Raw genomic sequence first — 26892 nt, forward strand, 5'->3', positions numbered from 1 at the left:
CAAATATTCACTAAACTTAATGTGGTAACCATTTCATGCTATATGTAAGTCAAATCATTATTTTCTATACCTTAAACTTATACAGTGCTAGATGTCAATTATATCTCAATAAAACTGGGAAAAATAAGGAAATGAATAAGTATAAATAAAACCATCCAAAAAAAGAGGGAAAACCCCCAAAATCTCAGGAAACACTTTCACTACGAGAATACTACCAATTAACTTCCTGAAGTTAACTAAATTTTTTCAAAATGTAAAAAATTCTTAAATTTAAATACATGATACACAGAAAAACTATTTTTAAAAAATCTATGGAGACCAAAGTAAACAAAATGTTGGGTATGTTAGACAAGTTTAGAAACCTTAGTAACAGAATCTTGGATAGAAAGAACCCCTAGAATGTTAACATTTAATAATTAGGTAGAAGAAGTGAAAATGGACTGAGATGGAGTAGAAAGCAAAATAGGAAGAAACATAGTAGACAGTGATCATGAAAACACACAGACTGGTGTTTTTAAATAAGGTAGGAGTGGTCAAATGTGTTAGAGGCTCCTGAGAGATGACTTGACAAGATTGGCTTTAGTAAACGATACAACATGGATTGGAAGTGAGTAAAAAAATGAAGAAATATGAATAATCTTTCAAATAGGGCTATGAAATAAAGAAGACAGGATCAACAGTTGTACTAAGATTCATTGTCTTATTAATCCTCCAAATTACTATTATCTTTATTTTACAGATAAGGAAGCAAGCTTGGGAAAGTCAAGTAACTTGAAAAGGTCAACCCAGTTTTCTCATCTCATTTACGTTATCCCTGAAAGTCTTTCTACATACAAGAAAATATTTTAAAATATACCTCTGTTTCTGTTCCACAGTCATAATAAATTTTGCATCTTTCACAAGAACCGAAGCAGCCTGTTGCACACCTTTCCTTGTTGCACAAAACTAAAAACGAATGAATAATTTTTATATTAATCATATTAAAAATTAAACATTACATTAAAAAATAATCAACCAACAATCCATACCACAAGTGTGGGTTTCTGATCAGAGTACGTTTGTATAATACTGGCAATTTTGTAGTTGAGGGTTAAATCAAACTTGAATTCAGTTTGGTTATCACTGCTGGGAAACCCAAGAACCACTTTCCGAAGTTTCACTGGTCTATGTCTCTCATCCATTTTCAGACATACAGCAGATCTTTCACCATCTGAAAGCCATTCTGCAATCTTTAAATGACAGAAACACACACAATGAATTTTTTTCTAGTAAAGTTTTATGGCTAACATGCCCAATTACAGATCACCTTAAAGTCAAGGTATAAAAATATTTAGTCAAGTAGTCTTTTTCAACATTACATATTTTAAAGATACTATTCAATTGATATATTGGTAAATATTTTCAATTAGCAGTGTTTCAAGATTACACCCACTTTTTAACATGATAAACTTTCAATTATTATTATTTTGTTTTAGTTTCCTTCTATAGAGTCTAAATTAAAACTAATTTCAACAAAGAAATTTAATTTCTCAGTAGCACTGTAACTTCTTTGCTATTTTTCAGATATATTTCAGATATATATTTCAGATATTGCTCAGATATACCTGACACTTCTTTTGTGTTATACTGAATACTAGCTGAATAGTAGCAAAGTAATGATTGGCAAAGGCTGGCAAAGGTTGACAACTTTTCTAAACACAGAACAAATAAACACTTGTGAGATGGAAATGCCAAAAGCATATTTCAGACTCAATTCTAGAGTCCTTAGTTAATTTCTGAAACTGTGGAGAGCAATCCTTAACTTCACATAGACTGGTTAGGCTTCATGTTCTGCTCTGAAACAGTTTCTTTGACAGGAAGATTAATGAGTTTCTAACTGCATAGGAAAGAATTATTAAAACATCTTCAAGGCTCTCATAGGTACGGATGAGAACAAGAATTTACAATTTGAGAAGGCCAAGGATAAAGGCAAAACTGAGGAACAGGACTTATAGAAAGAGACAGATGGTGTTCACAGAAGTAATGATTATCACGAAGGGGAAGACAGTTTCAAGAATTAGAGTACTGATATTTAGTAATTGCTTACAAATCAATATAAAAGTTTAGTATCCCAATGTGAAAAAGGACAAAGTCTATGACCTGACAAGTTGCAAAACAAAAAGAACTTAAAGTGATTGACTAAAATATTAAAAATATTTACTTCAGTAGTAATCAAAGCAGTACAAAATTTTAAAATAAGGTACCATTTTCAATAACAAATGAGAACTATTTATAAGTAATAATAACAATAATTGCATTATATTATCCAGTGTTAGACTACAGATAAATAGCTAATGGTAGAAGTATAAATGAATATAACATTTATTGACATGGAAACACTTAAAAGTAGCATGTAAGTCATAAATGAGTATGCATATTATGAATTCATCAATACATCTAGAAGGACAAATGCTGGTTTTTGTTGTTTATACATACTTTAAAATTTTCTCCATTAGTTTTGAATATAAGCAAAACAAGTTGTCATTTTAAAAATAAAAATGATTAATTGTGTTAGAGTAAAGGCAAAATTTTACACTGGATTAGAGAATACTGTATAGCAGGTTTTATGAAAACAATTTCTAAGAATTAGGTGAGGGAACAAGTCACCTTACAAGTAGGCTGTTAAGTAAATAGGAGTGAGAAAGCAGAGGGAGACTGTCCTATTTTTCAAGCTTGCCAAAAAACTGAAGAAAAAAGTAGGACATGTATTTGTCATAGAGAGTATAATATTGCACAATTATTTCTTTACCTGTTCGTGTACCCTATTAACTTTGAGATCCTCCTGAAGAGCAGGGTCTATATGTTTTCACTTTTGCATCTATTAAGAGTGCCTACGACAATTCCAGGCAAATAGAAATGGGGGAGGTGGGTGGCAATCATTCAACTAATACTAATTATTTTTATTCTCTATCATATTTGCTAGACAACTAGAGTCAGCTGGTTACAACAATCATATTAGCCAACTTTTTATGAAATGTTTAAAATCCATGAAATTATGACTTTTAGATACTAATAAACAATGGACTTGCACCAAACATACTTTATTAAATCCACTCAACCAAATTTCATGGCCTTAATACTGTCATAGCTATGAGATAACCTTCCACAACATACCTTCCAATTAAATTGGTTAGGTGATTTACAGAAAAAAACTCCTCACTTTTCTCTAAGATCAAATATTTCACTAAGCCATAAAAAGAAAAACTGATAGATTAAAATTCTAGCTTACATCCTCAGCATTTGGAATCGTTGCAGATACAGCCACAAATCTCATTGGAATAATACTGTTGGTATTTTCTACAGCAGGAGATAAAATCTGCACAGTTTTCATTCTGCTGACTACAACTTCAAGAGTTGGTCCACGATTTTCATCTTTTACAACATGTACCTGAGAAAAAAATTAAGACTCATTAGCTAAAAACAAAAATCTATCTAGTCAACTAAAATGTAAAACAATATTAAACACACTTCCCTAAGAAAATAAGCATTTTCCCCTTGAAGGGATAAAGCACATATAGAGTTTGTCCATTCAAATCATCTCTTCATGTTTATATCTGAAAGTGAATAATGTGTTCACTACCTCATCAATGAGAAACAATCGAACCAGATGGACCAAAGAGTTGTCTCTCCATTTTCTAGTCATGCTATCCCATTTTTCCTAGGAAAAAAATGCAAGTGGTTTAATATGATAAGGAATTGTAATAAGTATTATTAAGATATTGATAAAATTTTAAGATATTACAGATGATGGGCAATATTTTAGTTAATATTGATGTCTTAAAAGTATCCAAAGAGACTTATGGAATTTTGATAATACTGTGTTTAAAAAACTGAACCCCCATTTATTTTTAACTTTTACTCAAAATTATAGTCTAATTACCCTTTTTAAGCTCTGCCAAGGTCCTCCCTCTATAATACATAACATTGGGATAAAAGAATACAGCAACAAGTATGATTATAAATTGTCCACAATAACAAACTGCCTATCCATATCTTTTGCCAATTTACTCCCTTTAATTGTTTATCTTTTACTTAATTGACTTGTTAGTGTTCCTTATATACCCTGAACAGTAGTACTTTTTGTTTGTTTGCTTCACATTGCAAATACATTCTTCTACTTTGTGTTTTCTTTTAGTTTTTATTCATGGTAAAGAGAAAGAGATATTTTCTAAAAAACAAAAAAAAATATATAAATAACACCTACTGGAGTTGTCATAATAATATGGGCATGCTGAATCTCAAATAGGTCATCCATTACTGTATCTCCAGTGAGTTCTTTACAATTTAATCCTATTGGTCCAAATTTTTTTTTCCAATCATCAAAACGCTGACTACACAGGGCTTTTATTGGTGCCACTGCAATATAAGATATCCATTTTGAATGTCAGTGCAATTTAAAAATTATTTTCACAAATGTTAATAAAGTTAGCACACATCTAGATGCCACCTAATATTTATACATTAAAAGTTAATAACATAAACATATTCAGATATATAAAGTTAATCACTGAGCAGAACTAACAAGAGAAAATTGTAACTAATAGTGAAGAAAGGTAAGACAGGAAATTATCACCATTTATGATCATCGTCTTTTTTTAACCATGTGTATAAATTTGGGGGGGCTTCCCTCATGGCTCAGATAGTAAAGAATCCACCTGCAATATGGGAGACCTGGGCTCAATCCCTGGGTTGGGAAGATCCCTTGGAGGAGGGTATGGCAATCCACTCCAGTTTTCTTGCCTGAAGAATCCCCATGGACAGAGGAGCCTGGCAGACTACAGTCAACAGGGTTGCAAAGAGTCATGACATGACAGAATGACTAAGCACATATATTTTTTGATGAAAAAAATTTTAATATATATGTTAAAAAGGAGAGTAGAGGGAAATCTGGGAAAATATGTTTTGAAATCTGGGAAAATGTGTTTTGAATTCAATGGTAACAGGACCAAATGTGATATGGCTTTATTTAAAAAGTATGAGAAACTAAATAATAGGACTTCCCTGGTGGCTCAGACAGTAAAGTGTCTGTCTACAATGCAGGAGACCTGGGTTCAATCCCTGGGTTGGGAAGATCCAAATGTGATATGTCTTTATTTAAAAAGTATGAGAATCCCGGACGAGCCCCCCACCCCCCAAAAAAAAAAAAAAGTATGAGAAACTAAATAATAATTCTTATGTCTTGAATTTGAACTTATTTCTTACTTTTACCTCAATGGGTTTTCATTATTATGATTAATTATTACTTTTTCAATATACAGATACTTACTGTAAACAATTTTAATGTTTGACCATGGCAATGGTACTTCCATTAACAGTCTTGTTATAGCTAGTTCAAACACTACAGTTTTCCCAGAACCAGTTGGAGCACAAATCACAAAATTCCTATCTGTATAAAGAAGCTAAAAAAATAAAATTTAATCAATCATAGGATAGAATTTTTGAATTCTCAGTTTGTTAGAAAATATGCCTTAGGAAGAGTCTATGGAATAATAGTTCAAACATATTAACTTCTAAACTTACTAAAATAAGCTTGCTTTACATCTGCCACTCTCAAAAATTAATACTATTAATAATTTATCATCAAGTTTTGTCAAAGTAATATGCTAGACCTAGAAGTAAATAATTTATTTAGCATTCAGAGACATTTTTATAAATCTAAACAACCCACCTATGAAAATTGCATGTGTTCATTTTTTTTTTTTTTTCTTTTCTTGAGGGGAGATTGGCCCTGGGGCTGTTGGGAGAAGTTTCAGGGACTCCCTCCGCACCCCAGCGGTGTCACCACTTTCTCAGCCCCTCTCGCTACTGAAGCCTGCATGTGTTCATTTAACAAACATTTTTTGAGCCCCTATAATGTACCAATCACTGATAGCACTAAGGACATAAAAGTGAATGTGATCTGGTCCTTGTCCTTAGAGAGCACACAATCCAGTAAGAAAAGGTAGACAGGTAAATAATTAAACAAAATACTTACATCATCAAAGGCTTTGGACTGTATATAATTGAAATATGGGAATTCTTTGAAAATACTTCTAAATTTAGCAGCTGAGAATGACATTAAGGAGTCAAATATTTCAAAATTTTAAAAAGAGGTTACTCAACTGAAAAATTAAATCAATATTGACTGACAATATTTAATTTCGAGGCTTTAATACTTGTATTTTGGCATCATAAGAAAGGAACAGACAGCTACAGAGGGAAGGATGGAGATGGCACCCAAATAGGCTCAACTTAAAGAAAGGATCAGTGAACTTAAAAGACAGGACATTGGGGTTAATGCAATCAGGGGAGCAAAACCAAAAAGATTGACAAAGAGTGAAATTAGCTTAAGGGACTTATGGAACAACATCATGTGGACCAATATACACATTATAAGGGTCCCAGAAGAAAAAGACATAAAACTTATTTAAAGAAATAATGTATGAAAACTATCCTAGCATGGGGAAACAGACATCCAGATCCAAAAAAATCCCATAAATTACCAGAGAAGGTGAATCTCAAGAGACCCATATTGAAACACACAGTAATTAAATTGCCAAAAGTTAAAGACAAAGGGCTTCCCTGATAGCTCAGTTGGTAAAGAATCCGTCTACAATGCAAGAGATTCTGGTTCAATTCCTGGGTTGGGAAAATCCACTGGAGAAGGGATAGGCTACCCGCTCCAGTACTCTCGGGCTTCCCTTGTGGCTCAGCTTGTAAACAATCCACCTGCAATGCAGGAGCCCTAGGTTTGATCCCTGAGTTGGTTAAGATCCCCTGGAGAAGGGAAACGCTACCCACTCCAGTATTCTGGCCTGGAGAATTCCATGGACTGTTCAGTCCATGGGGTCACAAAGAGTTGAACACAACTGAGCAACTTTCACTTTCACTTGCTGAACAAAAGAGAAAGAGAGAACCTTAAAAGCAGCAAGGGAAAAGCAACTCATTACAAAGAAATTCCCATAAGACTATGAGTGAATATTTCAGCAAAACCCTGGTGGAGCAGATTGTGGAATGATAATTTTTGGGTGTGGAAAGAAAAAAACTGCCAACCAATAATGTTTTACGTAGCAAAGTTTTTCTTCAATTCTGAAGAGGTTTTGCTAGAAAAAAAAACTGAAGGTGTGGCAGCACTTGCTGCCGCTGCGCCGTGCTGCACGTGCCGAGGGCTCCTGCAGCTGCTCGCGCGGAGCCAGAGAAGAACGGCGAGAACGAGATTGACACTTCTGCTCCCCGCCGCCGGACACTTACGTGGGACCCTTGCCCAACTCAGCCTCAGAGCTGTGCGTTAAAAAAAAAAAAAAAAAAAAGCAGCCGCCGTCCCCTTTTGCAATATTGCAAGATAGGGGAAAAGCAGACCATGGTGAATCCGGACAGCACCTCCCAGCCGCCCCTGCTGACGGCCAGCTCCCTTTCCTGGAAGCTGTGCGCAAGCTGCGGGGGCAAGATTGCAGACCGCTTTCTGCTCTGTGCCATGGACAGCTACTGGCATAGCCGGTGCCTCAAGTGCTCCTGCTGCCAGGCGCAGCTGGGCGACATCGGCACGTCCTGTTACACCAAGAGCAGCATGATCCTTTGCAGAAATGACTACATTAGGTTATTTGGGAATAGTGGTGCTTGCAGTGCTTGTGGACTGTCTATTCCCTGCGAGTAAACTCGTCATGAGGACCCAAGGCAATGTGTATCATCTAAAGTGTTTTACATGCTCTACCTGCCGGAATCGCCTGGTCCCGGGAGATCAGTTTCACTACATCAATGGCAGTTTATTTTGTGAACATGACAGACCTACAGCTCTCATCAATGGCCGTTTGAATTCACTTCAGAGCAATCCACTACTGCCAGACCAGAAGGTCTGCTAAAAGGTCAGAGTAATGCAGAATGCGTGCCTTCATCTTAGATCTTGTTTATCACAGGTGGATCCCCTGTGTCTTCAGTAGACAAGTCACCTTTGTAGCTAGCACCAGTGCCAGCTCCATGCCATTGCACCTTCTTTAGTCTTGATTGCTCTTCCCGCATTTATGGGTGTATTAAAATGACTGAATATGAACATATTCAGGACTCCGTGAACTTGAGCTAATGGGAGACTGTAGAGAAAATGAAAAAAGATCCACTGGAGGATATCTTTGGTGGGGGGGAGAGGAGGGGAGGGAGCTTGGGAAGAGGGAAATGACTAATGAAGCTAATTAAAAGAAGCATTCAAATCTGCTTTCTACCCTCATTAACAATTAGCAGGGCACTGGCCAGAGTTTGTACCCTGTGTTTTACCTTAACAACATTCTGTTTGCTCTTTGTATATTTAAGTGTGGTAAGGAAATGTGTTTCAATCAAAACTGAACATGAGATAAAGGAAAGAGATGTGGCTTTTGTGATATTCTATCACAAACACTTTTATTGTATCTCTGTAAAATACATTGTATGTATACATATAAGTGTTTTTATCCTAATGTTGCTACTCCCATGGCAAAGACAAAAAAAAAAAAAAAAGGGAAAAAAAAATCAGGCTCATAGCAGCTACTATGTAGAAATTTCCCACTTCTAATTTGCTAAATGAAAAAAAAAATCTTTTATTTGTGATATTTTCAGAGACATTTGCTCTAGTATGGTGTATTTAAATAATAAAAGCTTAAAAGAAAACAAAAAACAAAAAAAACTGAAGGTGTTGGTTACCACTAGACCAGTTTTACAAGAAATGCTAAAGGAAATTCTTCAAGCTGAAATGAAAGGATGCTAATTAGTAAAGGTAGTTAATCACTTACAACTCCAGTATAATGGTTAGAAGATAAAAGTACTGTATCTATAATAATTTATTATTGGATACACAATATTAAAAGATATAAATTGTGGCATCAGAAACAAAATGTGAGGGAGTATAAAATTGTAGAGCTTTTGTATGTGTTCAAATTTTTTATCAGTTTAAAAGAGACTGTTAAAACTATAAGACTTTTTAATGGAAGTCTCAAGGTAACTACAAAACAAAACTCTACAGTTGATACAAAAGATAAATAGAAAAGAGCAAGAACACACCATTACAGAAAATCATCAAATCACAAAGGAAAAGAACAAGAGAAGAAAGAAGCAACAGAACACAAAATGTCAAAATACATTAAAGTGGCAATAGTAAGTCCATCTCTATCAATAAATACTTTAAAGGTAAATGGAATAAATTTTCTAATTAAAAGACATAAAAGTGGCTGAATGGACTTAAAAAAAAAACAGGACTAACTTATTTGCTACCTACAAGAGATTCATTTCAGCTTTAAGGATACACATAGTTTGAAAGCAAAGGGATGGAAAAAGATATTCTATACAAATGGAAATCAGCACATAGTAAAGTAGCTCTACTTATATCAGCAAAATAAACTTAAAGACAAAAACTGTCATAAGAGACAAAGAGGTCATTATACAATGATAAAGCAGTTAATTCATCAGGAAGATAGAGCAATTGTAAATACTTATGCAAACCAGACATTGGAACACCTAAATATATAAAACAAATATTAACAGATTTGAAGAGAGAAATAGACAGCAATACAATAATAGTAGGGACCTTCAAGATGCCACTTTCAACAATGGATAGATCATCCAAAAAGAAAATCAGCAAGGAAACACTGGACTTAAACTATGCCTTACACCAGATGGATCAAACAACTATACACAGAGCATTCCTTCTAGCAGAAACAGAATATACATTCTTCTCATGTGCCCATAGAACATTCTCCAAGATAGATCATAAGTTAGGGCACAAAACAAGTTTTAATAACGTTTTAAAAGAAGACTGAAATCATATCATGCCCCTTGTCCAATCACAATAACACAAAACTAAAAACCAACTAAAAGAAGAAAATTGGAAAATTCACAAATATATGGAGATTAAACCACAAGCTCCTGAACAACCATTAGGGTTAAAGAAGAAATCAATAGGGAACATACCTTGAGACAAATGAAATGAAAACATAATATACCAAAATTTATAGGATCCAATAAAAGCTGTTCTAAGAGGGAAGTTTATAGTGATAAGTACCAAAATTAAAAAAAAAGTCACAAACAATCTAACTTCACACCTCAAGAAATTGAAAAATGAGGAACGAAATAAGTCCACAGTTAGCAGAAAAAGGAAATATCAAAGATTAGAGGAGAAATAAATAAAAAGAAACACCAGAAAAACAACAGAAAAGGTCAATAAAGAATACATTTATTCTGAAGAATAAACTTAAGTAAAAAGATCTGTATGTTGAAAATTATAAGACATTGATGAAAGAAATTGAAGATAAAAATAAATGGAAAGATATTTCATGTTCATGGATTCAAAAAGTTAATATTGCTGTAAGTCCACACTACTCTAAGTGATCTACAGATTCAATGCAATCTCTATCCAAATTCCAACTGCATTCTTCACAGAAATAGAAAAACAAATAAAAACTCATAGAAAACCACTAAAGAAAAAAAAAACAAACACATCTAAAGCAATAAATACTAAAAAAGAACAAAGCTCTCCAGCCTTGTTTCCATAATATGCCCTGATTTCAAACTATATTACAAAGCTATGGTAATCAAAACAGTATGATATTGACATTAAAAACAGACATATAGATCAATGGAACAAAATATCCAGCCCATAAATAAACCTACGCCAATATGGTCAATTAACTTTCATCAAAGGAGCCATGAACTAGGAACAGATAATCTCTTCAATAAATGGTGACAGGAAAATTGGATATCCACATGCAAAAGAATGAAACTGGACCCCTATCTTACATCATATGCAAATATAAGCTCAAAATGGATTAAAGACTTTAAAAGAAGACTTGAAATCATAAAACTCCTAAACAAAAACAAAGGGGAAATGCTTCTTAACACTGGTTTTGGCAATGATTTTTTGGATTTGATACCAAAAGTGAAAGCAACAGATGCAAAAATAAACGAGTTTAAATATATATCAAACTAAAAAGCTTTTGCACTGTAGAAAGAAGAAACCATCAACAAAATGAAAAGGAAACCAATGGAATGGGAGAAAATATTTGCACACCACACATCCACCAAGGGTTAATATCCAAAATATACAAGGAACTTACAAAACTCAAAAAACAAATAATCCAGTTTAGGCAAAGGATCTGAACAGACATTTTCCCGAAGAAGGCATACAAATGGCTAACAGCACATGAAAAGGTTATCATCCCATGAAAAGGTCACCACATCATCCCTGTTCACTAGGGAAATGCCAGTCAAAATCATGAGATAGCACCTAACACTTACAAATCAAAAAGATAAGAGATAAATACTGGCAAGGACATGGATGAAAGGGAATCCTTGTATACTACTGGTAGGGATATAAATCAAAACAGTCATTATGGAAAAGAGTATGGAGTTTCCTCAAAAAATTCAAAACAGGAGTACCATATCATCCAGCAATCCCTGGGTTATATCCAAAGGAAACAAAATCAGTATCTCAAAGGGTTCAGGATGGGGAGCACATGTATACCTGTGATGGATTCATTTTGATAATTGGCAAAACTAATACAATTATGTAAAGTTTAAAAATAAAATAAAATTAAAAAAAAAAAAGAAATGTCTGTACACCTGATTTCACTGCAGTTATTATTTACGGTAGCTAAACCATGGAAACAACCTAACCATTAAGAAATAAATGGATAAAGAAAAAATATATACAACAGACTATTATTCAGCTTTTAAAAAGAAGGAAATTCTGCCTTTTGTGACAACATGGATGAAACATCATACAAAGTGAACTAAGTCAGACAGAGAAAGACAAATCCTGCATGGTATCACTTACAAGTGGAATCCTAAAAAAAAAAAGGTCAAACTCATAAAAATGAGTTGCCAGGGGCTGGGGATACAGCAGAAACAGAGGCTGGTAAAAGAATACAAATTTTTAGCTATAAGAAGATTAAGATATGAGGACCTAATGTATAAAATGGTGAGTAGAGTTGAAAATAACTGTATTATTTGCTGAGAGAGTTGAACTTGTGTTCTCACCCAAAAAATTTTTTTAAAGGTAAATATGTGAAGTGACAGATGTGTTAACTAACTTGATGGTGGGAAACTTTTGTAATGTATATGTTTATCAAACTACCATACTGAACACTTTAAATATAATTTTATTTGTCAATTATACCTTAATAAAGCTGGGGTGGAGGAGGAATTAAATTATTCCAGTCCCCAGGCACATTCCATATTCTGAAAAGAACTTATAAGGTCCTTGTAGAGAAACAAGACTATCCAAGGGTTCAGTTCAGTTCAGTTCAGTCACTCAGTTGTGTCCGACTCTTTGCGACCCCATGAACCACAGCACACCAGGTCTCCCTGTCCATCACCAACTCCCAGAGTTCACTCAGACTCACATCCATCGAGTCGGTGATGCCATCCAGCCATCTCATCCTCCATCGTCCCCTTCTCATCCTGCCCCCAATCCCTCCCAGCATCAGAGTCTTTTCCAATGAGTCAACTCTTCGCATGAGGTGGCCAAAGTACTGGAGTTTCAGCTTTAGCATCATTCCTTCCAAAGAACACCCAAGGCTGATCTCCTTTAGAACGGACTGGTTGGATCTCCTTGCAGTCCAAGGGACTCTCAAGAGTCTTCTCCAACACCACAGTTCAAAAGCATCAATTCTTCGGCACTCAGCTTTCTTCACAGTCCAACTCTCACATCCATACATGACCACTGGAAAAACCATAGCCTTGACTAGACGGACCTTTGTTGGCAAAGTAATGTCTCTGCTTTTCAATACGTTATCTAGGTTGGTCATAACTTTCCTTCCAAGGAGTAAGCGTCTTTTAATTCCATGGCTGCAGTCACCATCTGCAGTGATTCTGGAGCCCCCAAAAATAAAGTCTGATACTGTTTCCACTGTTTCCCCATCTATTTCCCATGAAGTAATGGGACCAGATGCCATGACCTTTGTTTTATGAATGTTGAGCTTTAAGCCAGCTTTTTCACTCTCCTCTTTCACTTTCATCAAGAGGCTTTTTAGTTCCTCTTCACTTTCTGCCATAAGGGTGGTATCATCTGCATATCTGAGGTTATTGATATTTCTCCAGGCAATCTTGATCCCAGCCTGTGCTTCCTCCAGCCCAGGATTTCTCATGATGTACTCTGTGTATAAGTTAAATAAGCAGGGTGACAATATACAGCCTTGACGTACTCCTTTTCCTATTTGGAACCAGTCTGTTGTTCCATGTCCAGTTCTAACTGTTGCCTCCTGACCTGCATATAGGTTTCTCAAGAGGCAGTTCAGGTGGTCTGGTATTCCCATCTCTTTCAGAATTTTCCACAGTCTATTGTGATCCACACAGTCAAAGGCTTTGGCATCATCAATAAAGCACAAATAGATGTTTTTCTGGAACTCTCTTGCTTTTTCCATGATACAGTGGATGTTGGCAATTTGATCTCTGGTTCCTCTGCCTTTTCTAAAACCAGCTTGAACGTCTGGAAGTTCACAGTTCACATATTGCTAAAGCCTGGCTTGGAGAATTTTGAGCATACTTTACTAGCGTGTGAGATGAGTGCAGTTGTGTGGTAGTTTGAGCATTCTTTGGCATTGCCTTTATACTTTGACAATAAGATCTGACAGAAGACATGCAAACATATATGTGAAAATATATCAGAACTAAGCAGGAAGTTTATCTTTTCCAGAGTGATATTTTTTTCTTATTCATCTTGATTAGGCCACTTGATTTTTATCTCTTTTTTAAAATCCCAAATTTCATTTTTTTTAACTGTTGATAATGTTTCATTAGCTGATATATTTTGTTGCTGGTCACTTAATCCCTTAATTCCTTTGTTTTTGGTAATTTAGTTGTGCTAAGTGGTGGATTTAATTGCAATTATCAGCATATTGGCTCAACAGGAACTTAAATCAGCCTTCCTCTAAGAAAGCTCAAAAATAGTAGTAGATATAAAGAATAAACTGTCTCCTTTCCAAGTTAAGAGTCTATTGCCAGTTGGGGAGATATTAATACTTACATGGTTTTCTTATTAGTTTTGAGTCACATTTGTCAACTACACTTAGTAAACACTATGCAGAATACATTACTAGATTTAGAAAGCTGAGGAAGTTGTAAATAAAGAAGAAGGTGAGTTCCAGAAACTGAGGCTGTTACAATCTATTAGGAGATATAAAACAGATAATACATTTCAGAATACAAGTATGTAGCTATTTAAGCAATTACATTTTTATAAAGATATAAAAAATTTGACAGATTGTGGTAAGTGATCCTGTTAAAAGTTATACCAAAGCACATTACAGCTCTGCTCAAATTCCCCCATTTCTCTCAAAGTATATGGCCACAAGGCCCTACATAATCTTGCCTCCCCACTTCACCTTTGTTTCTGACCTCATGTGTCTACTACTCTTGCTTCTGATTCATTTCCTCCAGCTTCTTTTTCTAAAGACCCACCCTGATTCCTGGGCTTCCCTGATAGCTCAGTTGGTAAAGAATCTGCCTGCAATGCAGGAGACCCTGGTTCAATCCCTAGGTCGGGAAGATCCACTGGAGAAGGGATAGACTACCCACTCTAGTATTATTGGGCTTCCCTTGTGGCTCAGCTGGTAAGGAATCCGCCTGCAATGCGGGAGACCTGGGTTGGGAAGATCCCCTGGAGAAGGGAAAGTCTACCCACTCCAGTATTCTGGCCTAGAGAATTCCATGGACTGTAGTCCATTGGGTCACAAAGAGTCGGACACGACTTCACTTTCACTTTTCTTTCTTTATCCTAATTCTTCTATTTAATTCTAATCCTAAACGTCTATTCCAGCATTCCCAACTTAATCTCCTTTACTCTGCCCCATATTTTTCTTTTCTCATATTATTTATCACCTCCTAAAATACCATAGGACTTATTTATATACTGTTACAATTGTTCCCCACCTCCATCTCAAAAATGTTAACTTCTCAAGGGTAAGAATTCACTGTCTGTTTTCTTAACTGGCATATCACAACCTGGCACATAGTAAGAACTCAATTTATGCAGGTTTGTATATATTAAATCAAGCAGATAACTCACAAATCTTTAGTTTACTTTCAGTTGTATACTATGTCAGAATACTCATTCCAAAACAAAAACGTAACACTAAGTTTGTCAATCCATCAGCTTTTGAATGAATCTCATTTTTTCCTTCAAAATATATCTCTTCCTTTAAAATATTTATTTTTAACAAGCCCACAAGTTGGTCATCATGCTGGTTTTTCTCTCATTAGGTAGTTCCACGTCAATTTACACTCGCAAAAATGAATCTATGATTCAGAGTAGATGTAAAATCAGTTTTCTAGCTTATGAGAAAACTCAACTACTAAGTACATCATTTACTATCTCTATCAACATTTGATATCGAATTTTTCCTTTTGTCCAACAAATTCTCAGCAGTCTCCCAGTAATTATATGTTATAATAGTGTATGGGGGGGAAGGGATGTCTGCAGACCTGAAAATGACAAAGTACTGTGGCAGGATCAATGTGATCAAACTTCTATAGTCCTCAGGATTCAAATATAGCAAAATTCTGTAAAATAATCAGAAAATAAGTCCAAGAAGTCCCCAAAGTCTCACATTATCATGAGTAGGATACAGTCTTCCACTTTAAATACACACTTGGAAACAATAAAGTATAGTAAGTTCAGTGAGTTTGACAGAAAATGATACAAGGGACACAAGAGTAGGCAGCAGTCTTAACTAACAAAGAGACCTAAGTAGTAGAACCACTTCAGCTGTGCTAAGATAGCAAGAAAATCTTTAAAACGCTTCAAAAATAAGTGTCATAATATGGCCAGTTCAGGTATGGGATAAGAATTTCCCATCATACAGATAATGAAACTAACTGTTTACTGCTCACGTGTTTCCTACATTCCCACACCAGAATTTATTTAGGTCACCAGACAGAAGGAAATGCAGTGAGATTGAGATGCCATGGTAAATAGGAGCACTAATGGCTAGCCATGTGTGACATTATTATATCATCAATTATAACCCTTCTATAATCTGCTCCTCCCATTCCATCCACTCATTTATCTGCATTGAAGGCAACTTTTCACAAGTGGCCAAGCAAACGTTTTCTAACTATACTTCAGAATTATCTCAGTCCTCAGGATACCCAGGATAAGAATCACTCATCCCTAGATTTCTCCAGCTCAACTACCTAATATCTGAAATTCAGTTTCTGTTTTGCCAACTAGATCATTATTTTTGTGGATTCTAGAACATTCTCCAGCTTTGAGTCACTAATTCCATAATCCTAAAGCATGGTTTTGGTAATGTAACTTGACTTGCTCAAAAATACTTCATGGTTTCTCTTCATGGCTTAATAAATATATAAAAAGTAAAAGCAAAAACTTCTGACTTGGTATTCATGGCATTAAATGATCTAATCCTAATATACCTAACCATCATTATTTTCTATTAATACTACCCTTTTTTAAAATATATTTATTTTAATTGGAGGCTAATTACTTTACAATATTGTATTGGTTTTGCCATACATCAACATGAATACTACCCTTTAATCATAACTTTTTTCACCCAAGCTGGAATTCTTGTTCTTTTCAAACATATTCCATACTTTCTTATCCTCCCCCTTCCTCAGGGCTACTTTTTTGCCAGAACAACTTCCCTACTTTATATGGCTTTCAATGTATTTAAACATAAGAAGATACACAAGGTTTGGTCCTTGCCTTCAAGGAGTCCATAGGTCAAAGGGAAATAGTCACAGAAACAGCTGATGAATTATAAAATAGAATAAATATAATGTGACAGACATACACAAACTATCAAAGAAAAAATGTTACCTTCAGATACGTACTCAAAACATACATACTCAAAATATTTACATTGGAAATGCCCAGAAATATAAAATAGTATAAACTACAAACTAGGTTCTTTCAAAAATTACTCAGTTTGTAAAAATGTCCCCAATCTATAGAATATCCCATTCTCAGTCATTTCCCCTACCCACGTTTATATCAATACCTAAAAAATAAGAAATTATCTGTATCAATCTGTAAGTAAATATGCTAAAAGTTCATTCCATAATATAAATCTCATATCTGTACTTGCCACTGACTGGTAACCAACAGTTCACAACTGGCACCAGTCTGCAGATGACACTTTCAGTAGCACTATCACACATATTGGGACTCCTACATGACCCAAAAGATCCACATTTCCCTCTTTTGCTCTGTCAGCCAAAACAAACAGAAATGCAATGAAAATAAAATGCTTTAAAATTATGACATCAAATATAATGCTAATGTAGTAAAAAACTTTAAAGGATACGAATTTCTGTGACAGCCTTCAAGGAATCTAAACTTTTTTCTGTTACCCCTAGGGAAAAAAAAAAATCCTACATTCTTACGGATATTTTTAAACTTTTCCATAAAAGCTACTTCAATAGAATTTGTATAAACTTTTTACTAAAAGAATAGATAAAACAATATTATATCACAGGTTAAAAAAATGCAATATAATAAATTGCACATAGAGTAACAACCTACTCAAATTTATTTTTGTATTCTTACCTATACTAAGAAATACAAACTAGACTGTACTCATAAAATAAAGTAAAAAAAAAACCAAGAAATTACCTTGAACTGTATGAGGCTGGGATGCAACTGGAAAAAGTGGTGCTTTGATTATGCCTTCTCTGATTTCAGAAACAAAAAGTGTATCAGTGGCTGTCAAAATGTTACAGTCTGAATATTGAGGTTTCTGCTTACTATTGCTATCTTTCCATGATTTCCCTTTGTTCACTTCTGTTTGGACAATTTTCACTGAGCCAGTATTAGAGTCCAAGTTTGCATTGTCATTGGAATAACCATCTTCATGTATATTATCAGATATTTTAAATAACCTGCAAAAAATTTTGCATATGTAATCATTACTTAGAACATAAAAAACTAGGATAAAATTGGTTTCTTTAAAAATACCTATAGGTCATGGCTTATTAGAACATAAAAGCTAATCATTCTCCTAAAGTGCTGCTGCTGCTGCTAAGTCACTTCAGTCATGTCTGACTCAGTGTGACCCCATAGATGGCAGCCTACCAGGCTCCCCGATCCCTGGGATTCTCCAGGCAAGAACACTAGAGTAGGTTGCCATTTCCTTCTCCAATGCGTGAAACTGAAGTCTCTCAGTCGTGTCTGACTCTTTGCGACCCCATGGACTGTAACCTACCAGGCTCCTCCGTCCATGGGATTTTCCAGTCAAGAGTACTGGAGTGGGTTACCATTGCCTTCTCCTTCTATGAAAGTATGATTTGCTAAATTTACCAATTATGGCTTATTAGAACACAAAAGCTAATCATTCTTCTAAAGTATGATTTGCTAAATTTATCACCTAATTATGTCTTTTCACTTTCTTAAAACTCAGATAAATCCATCTGTGGTGGCCAGCCTCTGAGACAGCTCTGATGCTCCTTGTATCCTGGTGCTCACTTTTTTGGAGTTACCTTCTTTGAATCAGGACTTGCCTATAAGACTAGCAGAGTGCTGTGGAAGGACAAGCATGTGACATCTAAGGCTAGGTCATAAAAGACTGTCACTTCCACATAGTCTCTTAAATCATTCATTCTGAGGGGACCTAGCCATTATAACATGAGAACACTGAAGCAATCTTACAGAGCAGCCCATGTGGACAGATTCTTGTCAGTAACTAGCACCAACTTCCCAAGCACTGTTCAATAATCATTTGAGTGTAAGAAATGGCTCTCTGCAAAGTTCTGTAAAACAAAGAAAGGCCATCTTTATGATTGTAATTTACTATAGTTGACTGATTCAAAGACAATCCATCAAAGTAATGGATGGATTCCCTTAATAGCCCTAAGGGAAGAAGTAATCAATAAGATTCCTAATAATACAACACTAGCAGCAGCAGCAGCAGCAAGTTATAGAATAAGTAATAGAGCTGACAGCAGGTTATCAGTCTTACAGAATTCTGTAAGGAATGACACCCAAATAATTACGATACGAATACAAAATATTTTCTGTTATTTTCACTATTACTCTTAATGACAGGTTTTTTTGTGTTAGTCACTTCAGTTGCATCCAACTCTTTTCGACCCCATGGACTACAGCCCGCAAGGCTCCTCTGTTCATGGGATTTCCCATGCAAGGATACTGGAGTGGGTTGCCATTTCCTTCTCCAGGGGATCTTCCTGACCTAGAAATTGAACCTACATCTCCTGCATTGCAGGGAGATTCTTTACCATCTGAGCCACCAGGGAAGCCCAAGTTTTTGTATGAGACAGTCATGTATGGATGTGAGAGTCGGACTATAAAGAAAGCTGAGCCCCAAAGAATTGATGCTTTTGAACTGTGGTGTTGGAGAAGACTCTTGAGAGTCCCTTGGACTGCAAAGAGATCCAACCAGTCCATCCTAAAGGAAATCAGTCCTGAATATTCATTGGAGGACTGATGCCAAAGCTGAAACTCCAATACTTTGATCACCTGATGTGAAGAATTGACTCATCTGAAAAGACCCTGATGCTGGGAAAGATTGAAGGTAGGAGAAGAAGGTGACAAGGATGAGATGGTTGGATGGCATCACTGACTCAATGAACATGAGTTTGAGTAAACTCCAGGAGTTGGTGATGGACAGGGAGGCCTGGCGTGCTGCAGTCCATGGGGTCGCAAAGAGTCAGACACGACTGAGTGACTGAACTGAACTGAATCAAATCTTTCAAAAAATTAGAGACGTGTATTCTAAAACAAACTATAGAGCTGCATCGTCCAATGGTAGCAGTTCTGTTTTTGAAGACAGAAAATTCAAAAGCAGATGGTTAATCTTTCATAATACAACAGAATCCCATTTTAAAATGGTATTGAAAATAAGGAAAACACTGATACCAACAGTGCTATATGCTGTGATATCACTTAAAAGCACAGATTTTGGAATCAGACAAACCTGGGTATAAATCAAAAGCTCCTCCACTTTCTATCTGTATGACTTTAAAGTTAGAGTTTGAAATAGATTTTTCCAACTGTAAAAATATTATCCACACAACTATTTAAATTCCCTGAACTTCGTATTCTCCCTAGGTCCTTTGGCTCTTCCATGCCACACTCTCTTATGTCCTGTGCTTCTTTACTGAATTTTATATTTACTTCCTGGTCTTAACAAAAATATTTACTTGCCCTGGAAAACTCTCGCTCTTAAAAAAACTCTTAAGTGGACAAACTGCTAATTCTCTCACATTTCTTCTTCACACCAAATTTACACCATTATGTTTCTACTCTCTCACAAAAGTATCTGTGCTGTCTAGCTATGCAAAATTGTATTCCTCCTCATTGCATATATCCTATATCAACCTCTGTTCACTTTAGAATCTTTTCCTCTTAATTACAAGCTCTTCCATAAACTGGGTGGTTGTTGTTCAGTTGCTCAGTCTAGCCGGACTCTTTGTGACCACATGGACTGCAGCACGCCAGGCTTCCCTGTCCTTCACCATCTCCCAGAGTAAATGAGTTACTTTACCATCTACATAGACAACCCATTCAAAATTCTACCCTCTAAGTTTCTTAGCCTTTTATCTCTAGTAGCTTTCTCCCTCATCTGATTTCAGTCACCTACTCTCCCGCCTTAGATGTTACCATTATCCTCTTCTCAAAACAACAATTCTAAAAAATCATTTTCTGACCACAACCTCCTATCCTTTTAGCTTGTTTGCTCAAGGTACTAATGAGGTCAAAGAAAAAAATTACTATAATTAACCTCTTTATTTTCTCCCAAACCATCTTCCCCTTCACTTTTCTCAGGTACCTTGAATGCATTTAATACCATGACATATCTTTTCAATCACTCTCTTATCAATATTCTAAACCCCTCTCCCCTTTTATACTTTTATCATACTTATCTTGCAAATCTGAAATTCTATGTAAATCTATCTACTATATTTTCATAATTGCAGTCAAGTGGTAGAACACTATTGAAAAAAGCACAACTGTTAGGTAGATGAATAATATTCAAATTCAAATTCACATCAGCCAAGACTGAAGAAACAAAATCAATATACAAAAATCAACTGTATTTCTATACATTTTCAATGGACAATAAGAAATTCCACTTAAAATAACATCAAAAAGAATAAGTACTTATGAGTAAATGTAACAAAATAAGTATAAGACTTGTCCACTGAAAGCTACAAAATATATTTGAAAGAAATTAAAGAAAATCTAAATAAGTGGAAATATCCCATGTTTACAGATTGGTAATCCTTAGTAAAATGCTTTTTTAAATCTGTGAGTAATTCTAGCAAAGTGTTATACCAAATGCACAGTAGTGGGAACTCCCAAATTTGTAGACTGCAAGGCAGAAATTTGGGTAGCCTGTCACCCTATTTGTGGCTGGCATTTGAAGTAGGGTAGTCTTGTGGGACTGAATCCTTACTTAACTCTTGCAGTCTGATGCTAACTCTAGGAGTTAGTAAGAAAATTGAATTGTATTGTTGGACACCAATTGATATTGAAGAGTCAGATAAATGGATGGTAAGAAAACACTCCAGACTTTCCATTCATGGTCAATGGATTATAAGTGCAAGTGTCATGTCATTCAATGGGGAAAGAACAGTTTTGTTTTGCTTTTAACAAATGGTGCTGGAACAACTGGATATCTATGTGCAAAAGAATGAAGCTGGGCTTCTACTTTGTACTATACTGAAAAAATTAACTCAAAATGGATGATAGACCCAAATGTAAGAGCGAAATCTTAGAAGAAGATGTAGGAGTAAGTCTTTACAACCTTGGATTAGGCAATGGTTTTTTAGATAGGACACCAAAAATCCAATCAAAAATTAGAAAAATTGGAATTCATCGAAATTAAAAACTTTTGGCCAGCTAAGGATATGAACAGAAAAGTGAAACACAGCACACAGAATGTAAGAAAATATTTGCTACTCATATAACTGATAAGGGATTTTCAACCCGAATAAGTAAAGGACCCTTACAACTCAACAATAAAAAGACAACACAATTTTAAAAACAGATCAAGGATTTGAATAGACACTACTCCAAATAAGATATATAAATAGCCTATAATCACATGGAAAGCTGCCCAAAACCTTTAGTCAGCAGAAACACACGAATCAAAACCACAATGAGACATACATCACACCCATTTTGTATGGCTATAATAGAAAAGACAGACAACAAGTACTAGCAAGGAGGTGGAGAATTCAGAAACTCCATATACTGCTAGTGAAATTGTTCAGCGGTATAGTTACTTTGGGAAAAGGAAATGGCAACCCACTCCAGTATTCTTGCCTGGAGAATCCCAGGAACAGAGAAGCCTAGTGGGCTGCTGTCTACAGGGTCGCACAGAGTCGGATACGACTGAAGCGACTTAGCAGCAGCAGCATAGTTACTTTGTAAAACAATTTGGCAGTTTCTCAAAAAAAGATAAATATAGAGTTAATATATGACCCAGCAATTCCACTTCTAAGTATAAATCCAAAAGAATTAAAATACATTTGACCCTTGAACAACATAAGTTTAAACTGCATTGGTCTACTTATACTCGGATTTTTTTCTTCTTCAATAAATACTACAATACTATATAATCTGAGTTGGTTGACTCCACTGATGCAGATTTACAGATAAGGAAAACCAACTATAAAGTTGTATTTCAATTTCTGACTTCCCAGGAGGTCAACACCCTATTCACACAAAAACTTACATCTGAATTTTCATGGCAACATTATTCATAATAGCCAAAAAGTGGAAACAAATCAAAAGTTCACCAATTGACAGATCAATAAACAAAATGTGATATACCCATTCAATGAAATGTTACTGGCCATAAAAAGAATAAAGTACTGATGTATGACAGAACATGGTTGAACCTTGAAAATGTTGTGCTAAGAGAAAGAAGCCAGACAGAAAAGGCTCCACTTATAATATTAAATATTTAGAATAGGAAACCCCACAGAAACAGAAAACAATTAGTAAATGCCAGGGCTGGGTGAGGGATGGAGAAATGGGGAGTAACTTAATGAGTACAGAGTTAGTCTGGGGCAGCAAAAATTGTATAGTAGTGATGGTTGCACAACTCTGTGACTATTCTAAAACCTATAAATTGTACACTTCAAAACAATGAATTTTACGATATGTGAATTACATCACAATAAAATTTATTTAAAAATTCACAGATATCAACCTCAACTGGGACCTTCACAATGTCCAACAATTCTACCATTATTCTAATTAGATTGCTTTCCCATTTTCCATAATTTCTTCCACCCTTCTCATACTTGCTCAATACCTCTACTTTCCCCCTCAAATTCCACAGATGACTTCATCTCTTATGTTACAGAAAAAACAAAAACTATCAATGATATCTCTTCTGAATCCTAAACCCATATATCCAATTGTCTATTTGGACATTTTGTAAGTACTTAAAACAACATGTACAAATTTGTACTCATCACCTTCCTCTATTCTTCCTTCACAGTTTCTACATCATGAAAGAATACTATCATCCTTCATCAATCTGGTTCAAGCCAGACATCTAGGATTCAGGTCCTAGGTCAGGCTACCATTTTCTCTCAGCTAGACTAATAAAATAATCTAAATGACCCTTCACAATGTATTCTAGTTCTCTTCTAATTTATCCTACTGGGGCAAAAATGGACTTTAAATAAAAAAAGAATATCTAATTTTACCTCTCTGCTCAAAACCCAGGACCTTAGGGCAACAGTTCTCAAACTTTTGTGTGCCTAACTATCATTCAAAAAATGTGTTAAAAATGAAGATTCCTCGGTCCCATCCCCACCTTGATCCAGAGTGTGATTCAACAGATCTAAGAAAGGAACCAGGAATCCAAATTTTTTAACAAGCACTCCATGTGATTCTGATGCAGTGAGTTCACAGGCCACAATTTAATAAGCACTACCTTAAAAGTACAAAATGTTTCACTCCCTACAAGATTCTGAATGACTTGGCCCCTTCATACTTTGTCTCTTAGCATGCTCTCATTCTCTCTCACTTTAAACTATAAAAATTTCTAAGAATAAGCCAAGCTCTAGTCCATTTGCACAGACTATTCCTTCTGCCTGGAACATTCTACTTTATTTGCACTCAGCTTGACTTTATTCTTCCTTAAACTTACAAAATCATTTCTTCAGGAACATCTTCCCTGATTGTGCAGCAGATTAGGATCCCATATTAACAGCCATTCTCAAATGATGGTCAAGATTCAGAGAGTTCATAGGATCAAAACAATTTCCATAACACTTTTTCCCCATCACTTTAATTTATAATATGGTTAAATATCAATAGATATAACCCAAAAAAGTAAAAGCTCTATGGGAATCCTCAATAATTTTTAAGTGGAAAGGGGTCCTAAAAACAAAAAGTTTGAGAACCTCTGCTCTAGCCATATATCTCATCAAAATAATTGTCATACAAAAAGTATTTAATTATTTTTAGTTATTACTTGCCTTTCCCTCGATAAACTGTAAGCTCTCTGAAGGCAAGAACCTATGGCTAGAACTCAGTTAAAAGAGTGTTGAGTACACAGTAGACCTCTATTTGTTGTTGATTTTTTTTCTCATTCAGATTCTATCATACTTCAAACTTCTGGACATACACATAAATATTCAACTGTATCACTGAATATCATTTATTTCATTTAATTAATTACCTTTTGCGGAAGGCTGACGTGCTCACTCCTTTATCTTGTGCAGAATTAACTAACTTTGTATCATCTGGAACATTTTTCTCAAGTTCTATCTCAGTGCCAATGTGATTTTTGCATTTCTGAGAAGAACCACATGTCAGCTTGCCAGCAACATGTAAGTCATTGTTACCTGCCCCTCCTAAATTTAGATCATCTTCTTCATATTCATTAGAAGGGAAGTCAAACTGGAATTTTTGAGTTTGTAAAACATAATTTATGTCTTCATTAGTTATCTTTAAATTTGATGGTAACATTTTTGATTTTTTATTCTGACCTACAAAGAAGAAACACTTGAATTATTACACATTCTCCTTGAAAACAAAATTTAAAAATGATGATAGAAAAATTAAATAAAAATTTTCAAAAGAGCTTACTAGGTGAATATGAAAATAACAAAATGATCTGTAATACCACATGTGATTTTGAAATACAATAGTTGTTACTCTTATGGTACATCATAACTGAAGGATAACTTGAAATTAGTTAAGAATTATTGAAATTAAGTTTGAAATTTAAATTAAGCCTATATTATAAAATAGGTTTAATTTCTGACCCACAGAAATAACCATAGCTGGAAGTGGGTTGCAAGAATACTGGAGTGGGCTGCCATTTCCTCTTCCAGACCCAGATATTGAACCCATGTCTCTTGTGTCTCCTGCACTAACAGGCAGATTCTTTACCACTGCACCATCTGGGAAGCCCAAAAATTAAGATAATAGAATGTTTTCATCAAGGTGATGGAACTTTAAAGGTGTCTTTACAGAGACTTTATAAGTATCTTTGAAAGTCTAGAAGGCATTTGGAGGCCTTTTTAGGCCTTAAATTTGCCTTATCATTTATACTATACTAGTATACATACATATTATATATATGGGTGTGTGTTCTATTATAACACACAATGGAATTACTACATTCTATATATAATTTTCTATATATGAGTATAAAATATATAAAAATTTTGAAACTTAATAATAAAATGTACATGCATGAACCTAATACTTAATTTAAAAATCAGTTTTACCAACAATATCACATTAGGTCACATATACTATTTGAGTGTGTTTGTTTTCTAACTTTGTAAAGATGATAACACACTATATAGTTTTTGCATCTTGTTTTTTTCATTCAGTGTATTTCATGAATCTGGTTTCCTAAACCAGAGGATCCTACCTTTAGTAAAGTCTAAGACAAAAACTAAATAGCAGTGATAGTTTTAATGGGATGAGGAAAACAAATTCACAGAACAATATAACAGGTGTGTGTGTGATAGTATATTTTGTGCCTGTAATATACATATGTGTGCATATGTATGCATGGAGAAGGAAAATGTTTCAGATTTTAAGGTTTGGTGACCACTATTTTGAATTAGTCTCTAACTTTCATTTTATTCCATTAATATAAAAGAAATGAATATTTCAATATTAGATTTTTTTACATTGACATGAGCTGAATGGGTTTGACTTTACAACTTATATGTGATAGTTTACCTAACAGTTGATGATTTTCTATTTCTTCCTCTAATGCCTGAGTATCTGGAATTTCTGAAATCAGTGGAGCAGGTGGAAGAAACCAATCCATAGATATTTCACTGTCTAGGTGGCTATATAAAATACAAAAATATGAATTTATGTTAACAAAGATATAACATCAGAAACTACATATTTATTAACTAAACATAACTCAGTTACAGACTGGAAAAGGTCAGTTTTCATTTCAATCCCAAAGAAGGGCAATGCCAAAAACTGCTGCACAACTGCAGTCATTTGACATGCCAGCAAGGTCATACTTAAAATCCTTCAAGCTAGGCTTCAACAGTATGTGAACTGAGAACTTCCAGATGTATAAGCTGGATTTGGAAAGGGCAGAGGAACCAGAGATCAAATTGCCAGTATCTGTTTGATCATAGAAAAAGTAAGGAAATCCTAGAAAAACACTGACTTCTGCTTTATTGATTATGCTAAAGCCTTTGACTGTGGATCCCAATAAACTTTGGAAAATTCTTAAAAAGATGGGAATACCGTACCACCTTACCTGCCTCCTGAGAAACCTGGATGCAGGTCAAGAAGCAATCATTAGAAATGGACATGGAACAACAGACTGGTTCAAAATTGGGAAAGGAGCACATCAAGGCTGTATACTGTCACTCTGCTTATTTACCTTATATACAGAGTACATCATGAGAAATGCCAGGCTGGATGAA

At 35.0% G+C, this 26892-nt stretch overlaps 1 protein-coding gene and 1 pseudogene across 1 annotated transcript in view; one reads left to right on the forward strand and one right to left on the reverse strand.

The window, feature by feature from the left end:
* Nucleotides 1-26892, reverse strand: part of HFM1 (helicase for meiosis 1) — a 110523-nt gene that overhangs the window by 77497 nt on the left and 6134 nt on the right. Inside the window, exons 2-12 of the mRNA XM_086394430.1 lie at nt 26180-26292; nt 24657-24966; nt 17609-17874; nt 17301-17348; nt 6014-6084; nt 5306-5438; nt 4244-4395; nt 3620-3697; nt 3269-3427; nt 1029-1229; nt 857-945 (exon numbers count right to left, since the gene is read on the reverse strand). Of these exons, the coding sequence (XP_086250556.1) occupies nt 857-945; nt 1029-1229; nt 3269-3427; nt 3620-3697; nt 4244-4395; nt 5306-5438; nt 6014-6084; nt 17301-17348; nt 17609-17874; nt 24657-24966; nt 26180-26292 (1620 nt within the window). The remainder of the gene's footprint in view (nt 1-856; nt 946-1028; nt 1230-3268; nt 3428-3619; nt 3698-4243; nt 4396-5305; nt 5439-6013; nt 6085-17300; nt 17349-17608; nt 17875-24656; nt 24967-26179; nt 26293-26892) is intronic.
* On the forward strand, nt 7362-8015 carry LOC147375788 (LIM domain transcription factor LMO4 pseudogene; annotated as a pseudogene).

Source organism: Bos grunniens, chromosome 3 (assembly GCF_055505025.1).
Source record: "Bos grunniens cultivar Pamir isolate PY7600 chromosome 3, Bosgru_T2T1.0, whole genome shotgun sequence".
Lineage (NCBI taxonomy): Eukaryota > Metazoa > Chordata > Mammalia > Artiodactyla > Bovidae > Bos > Bos grunniens.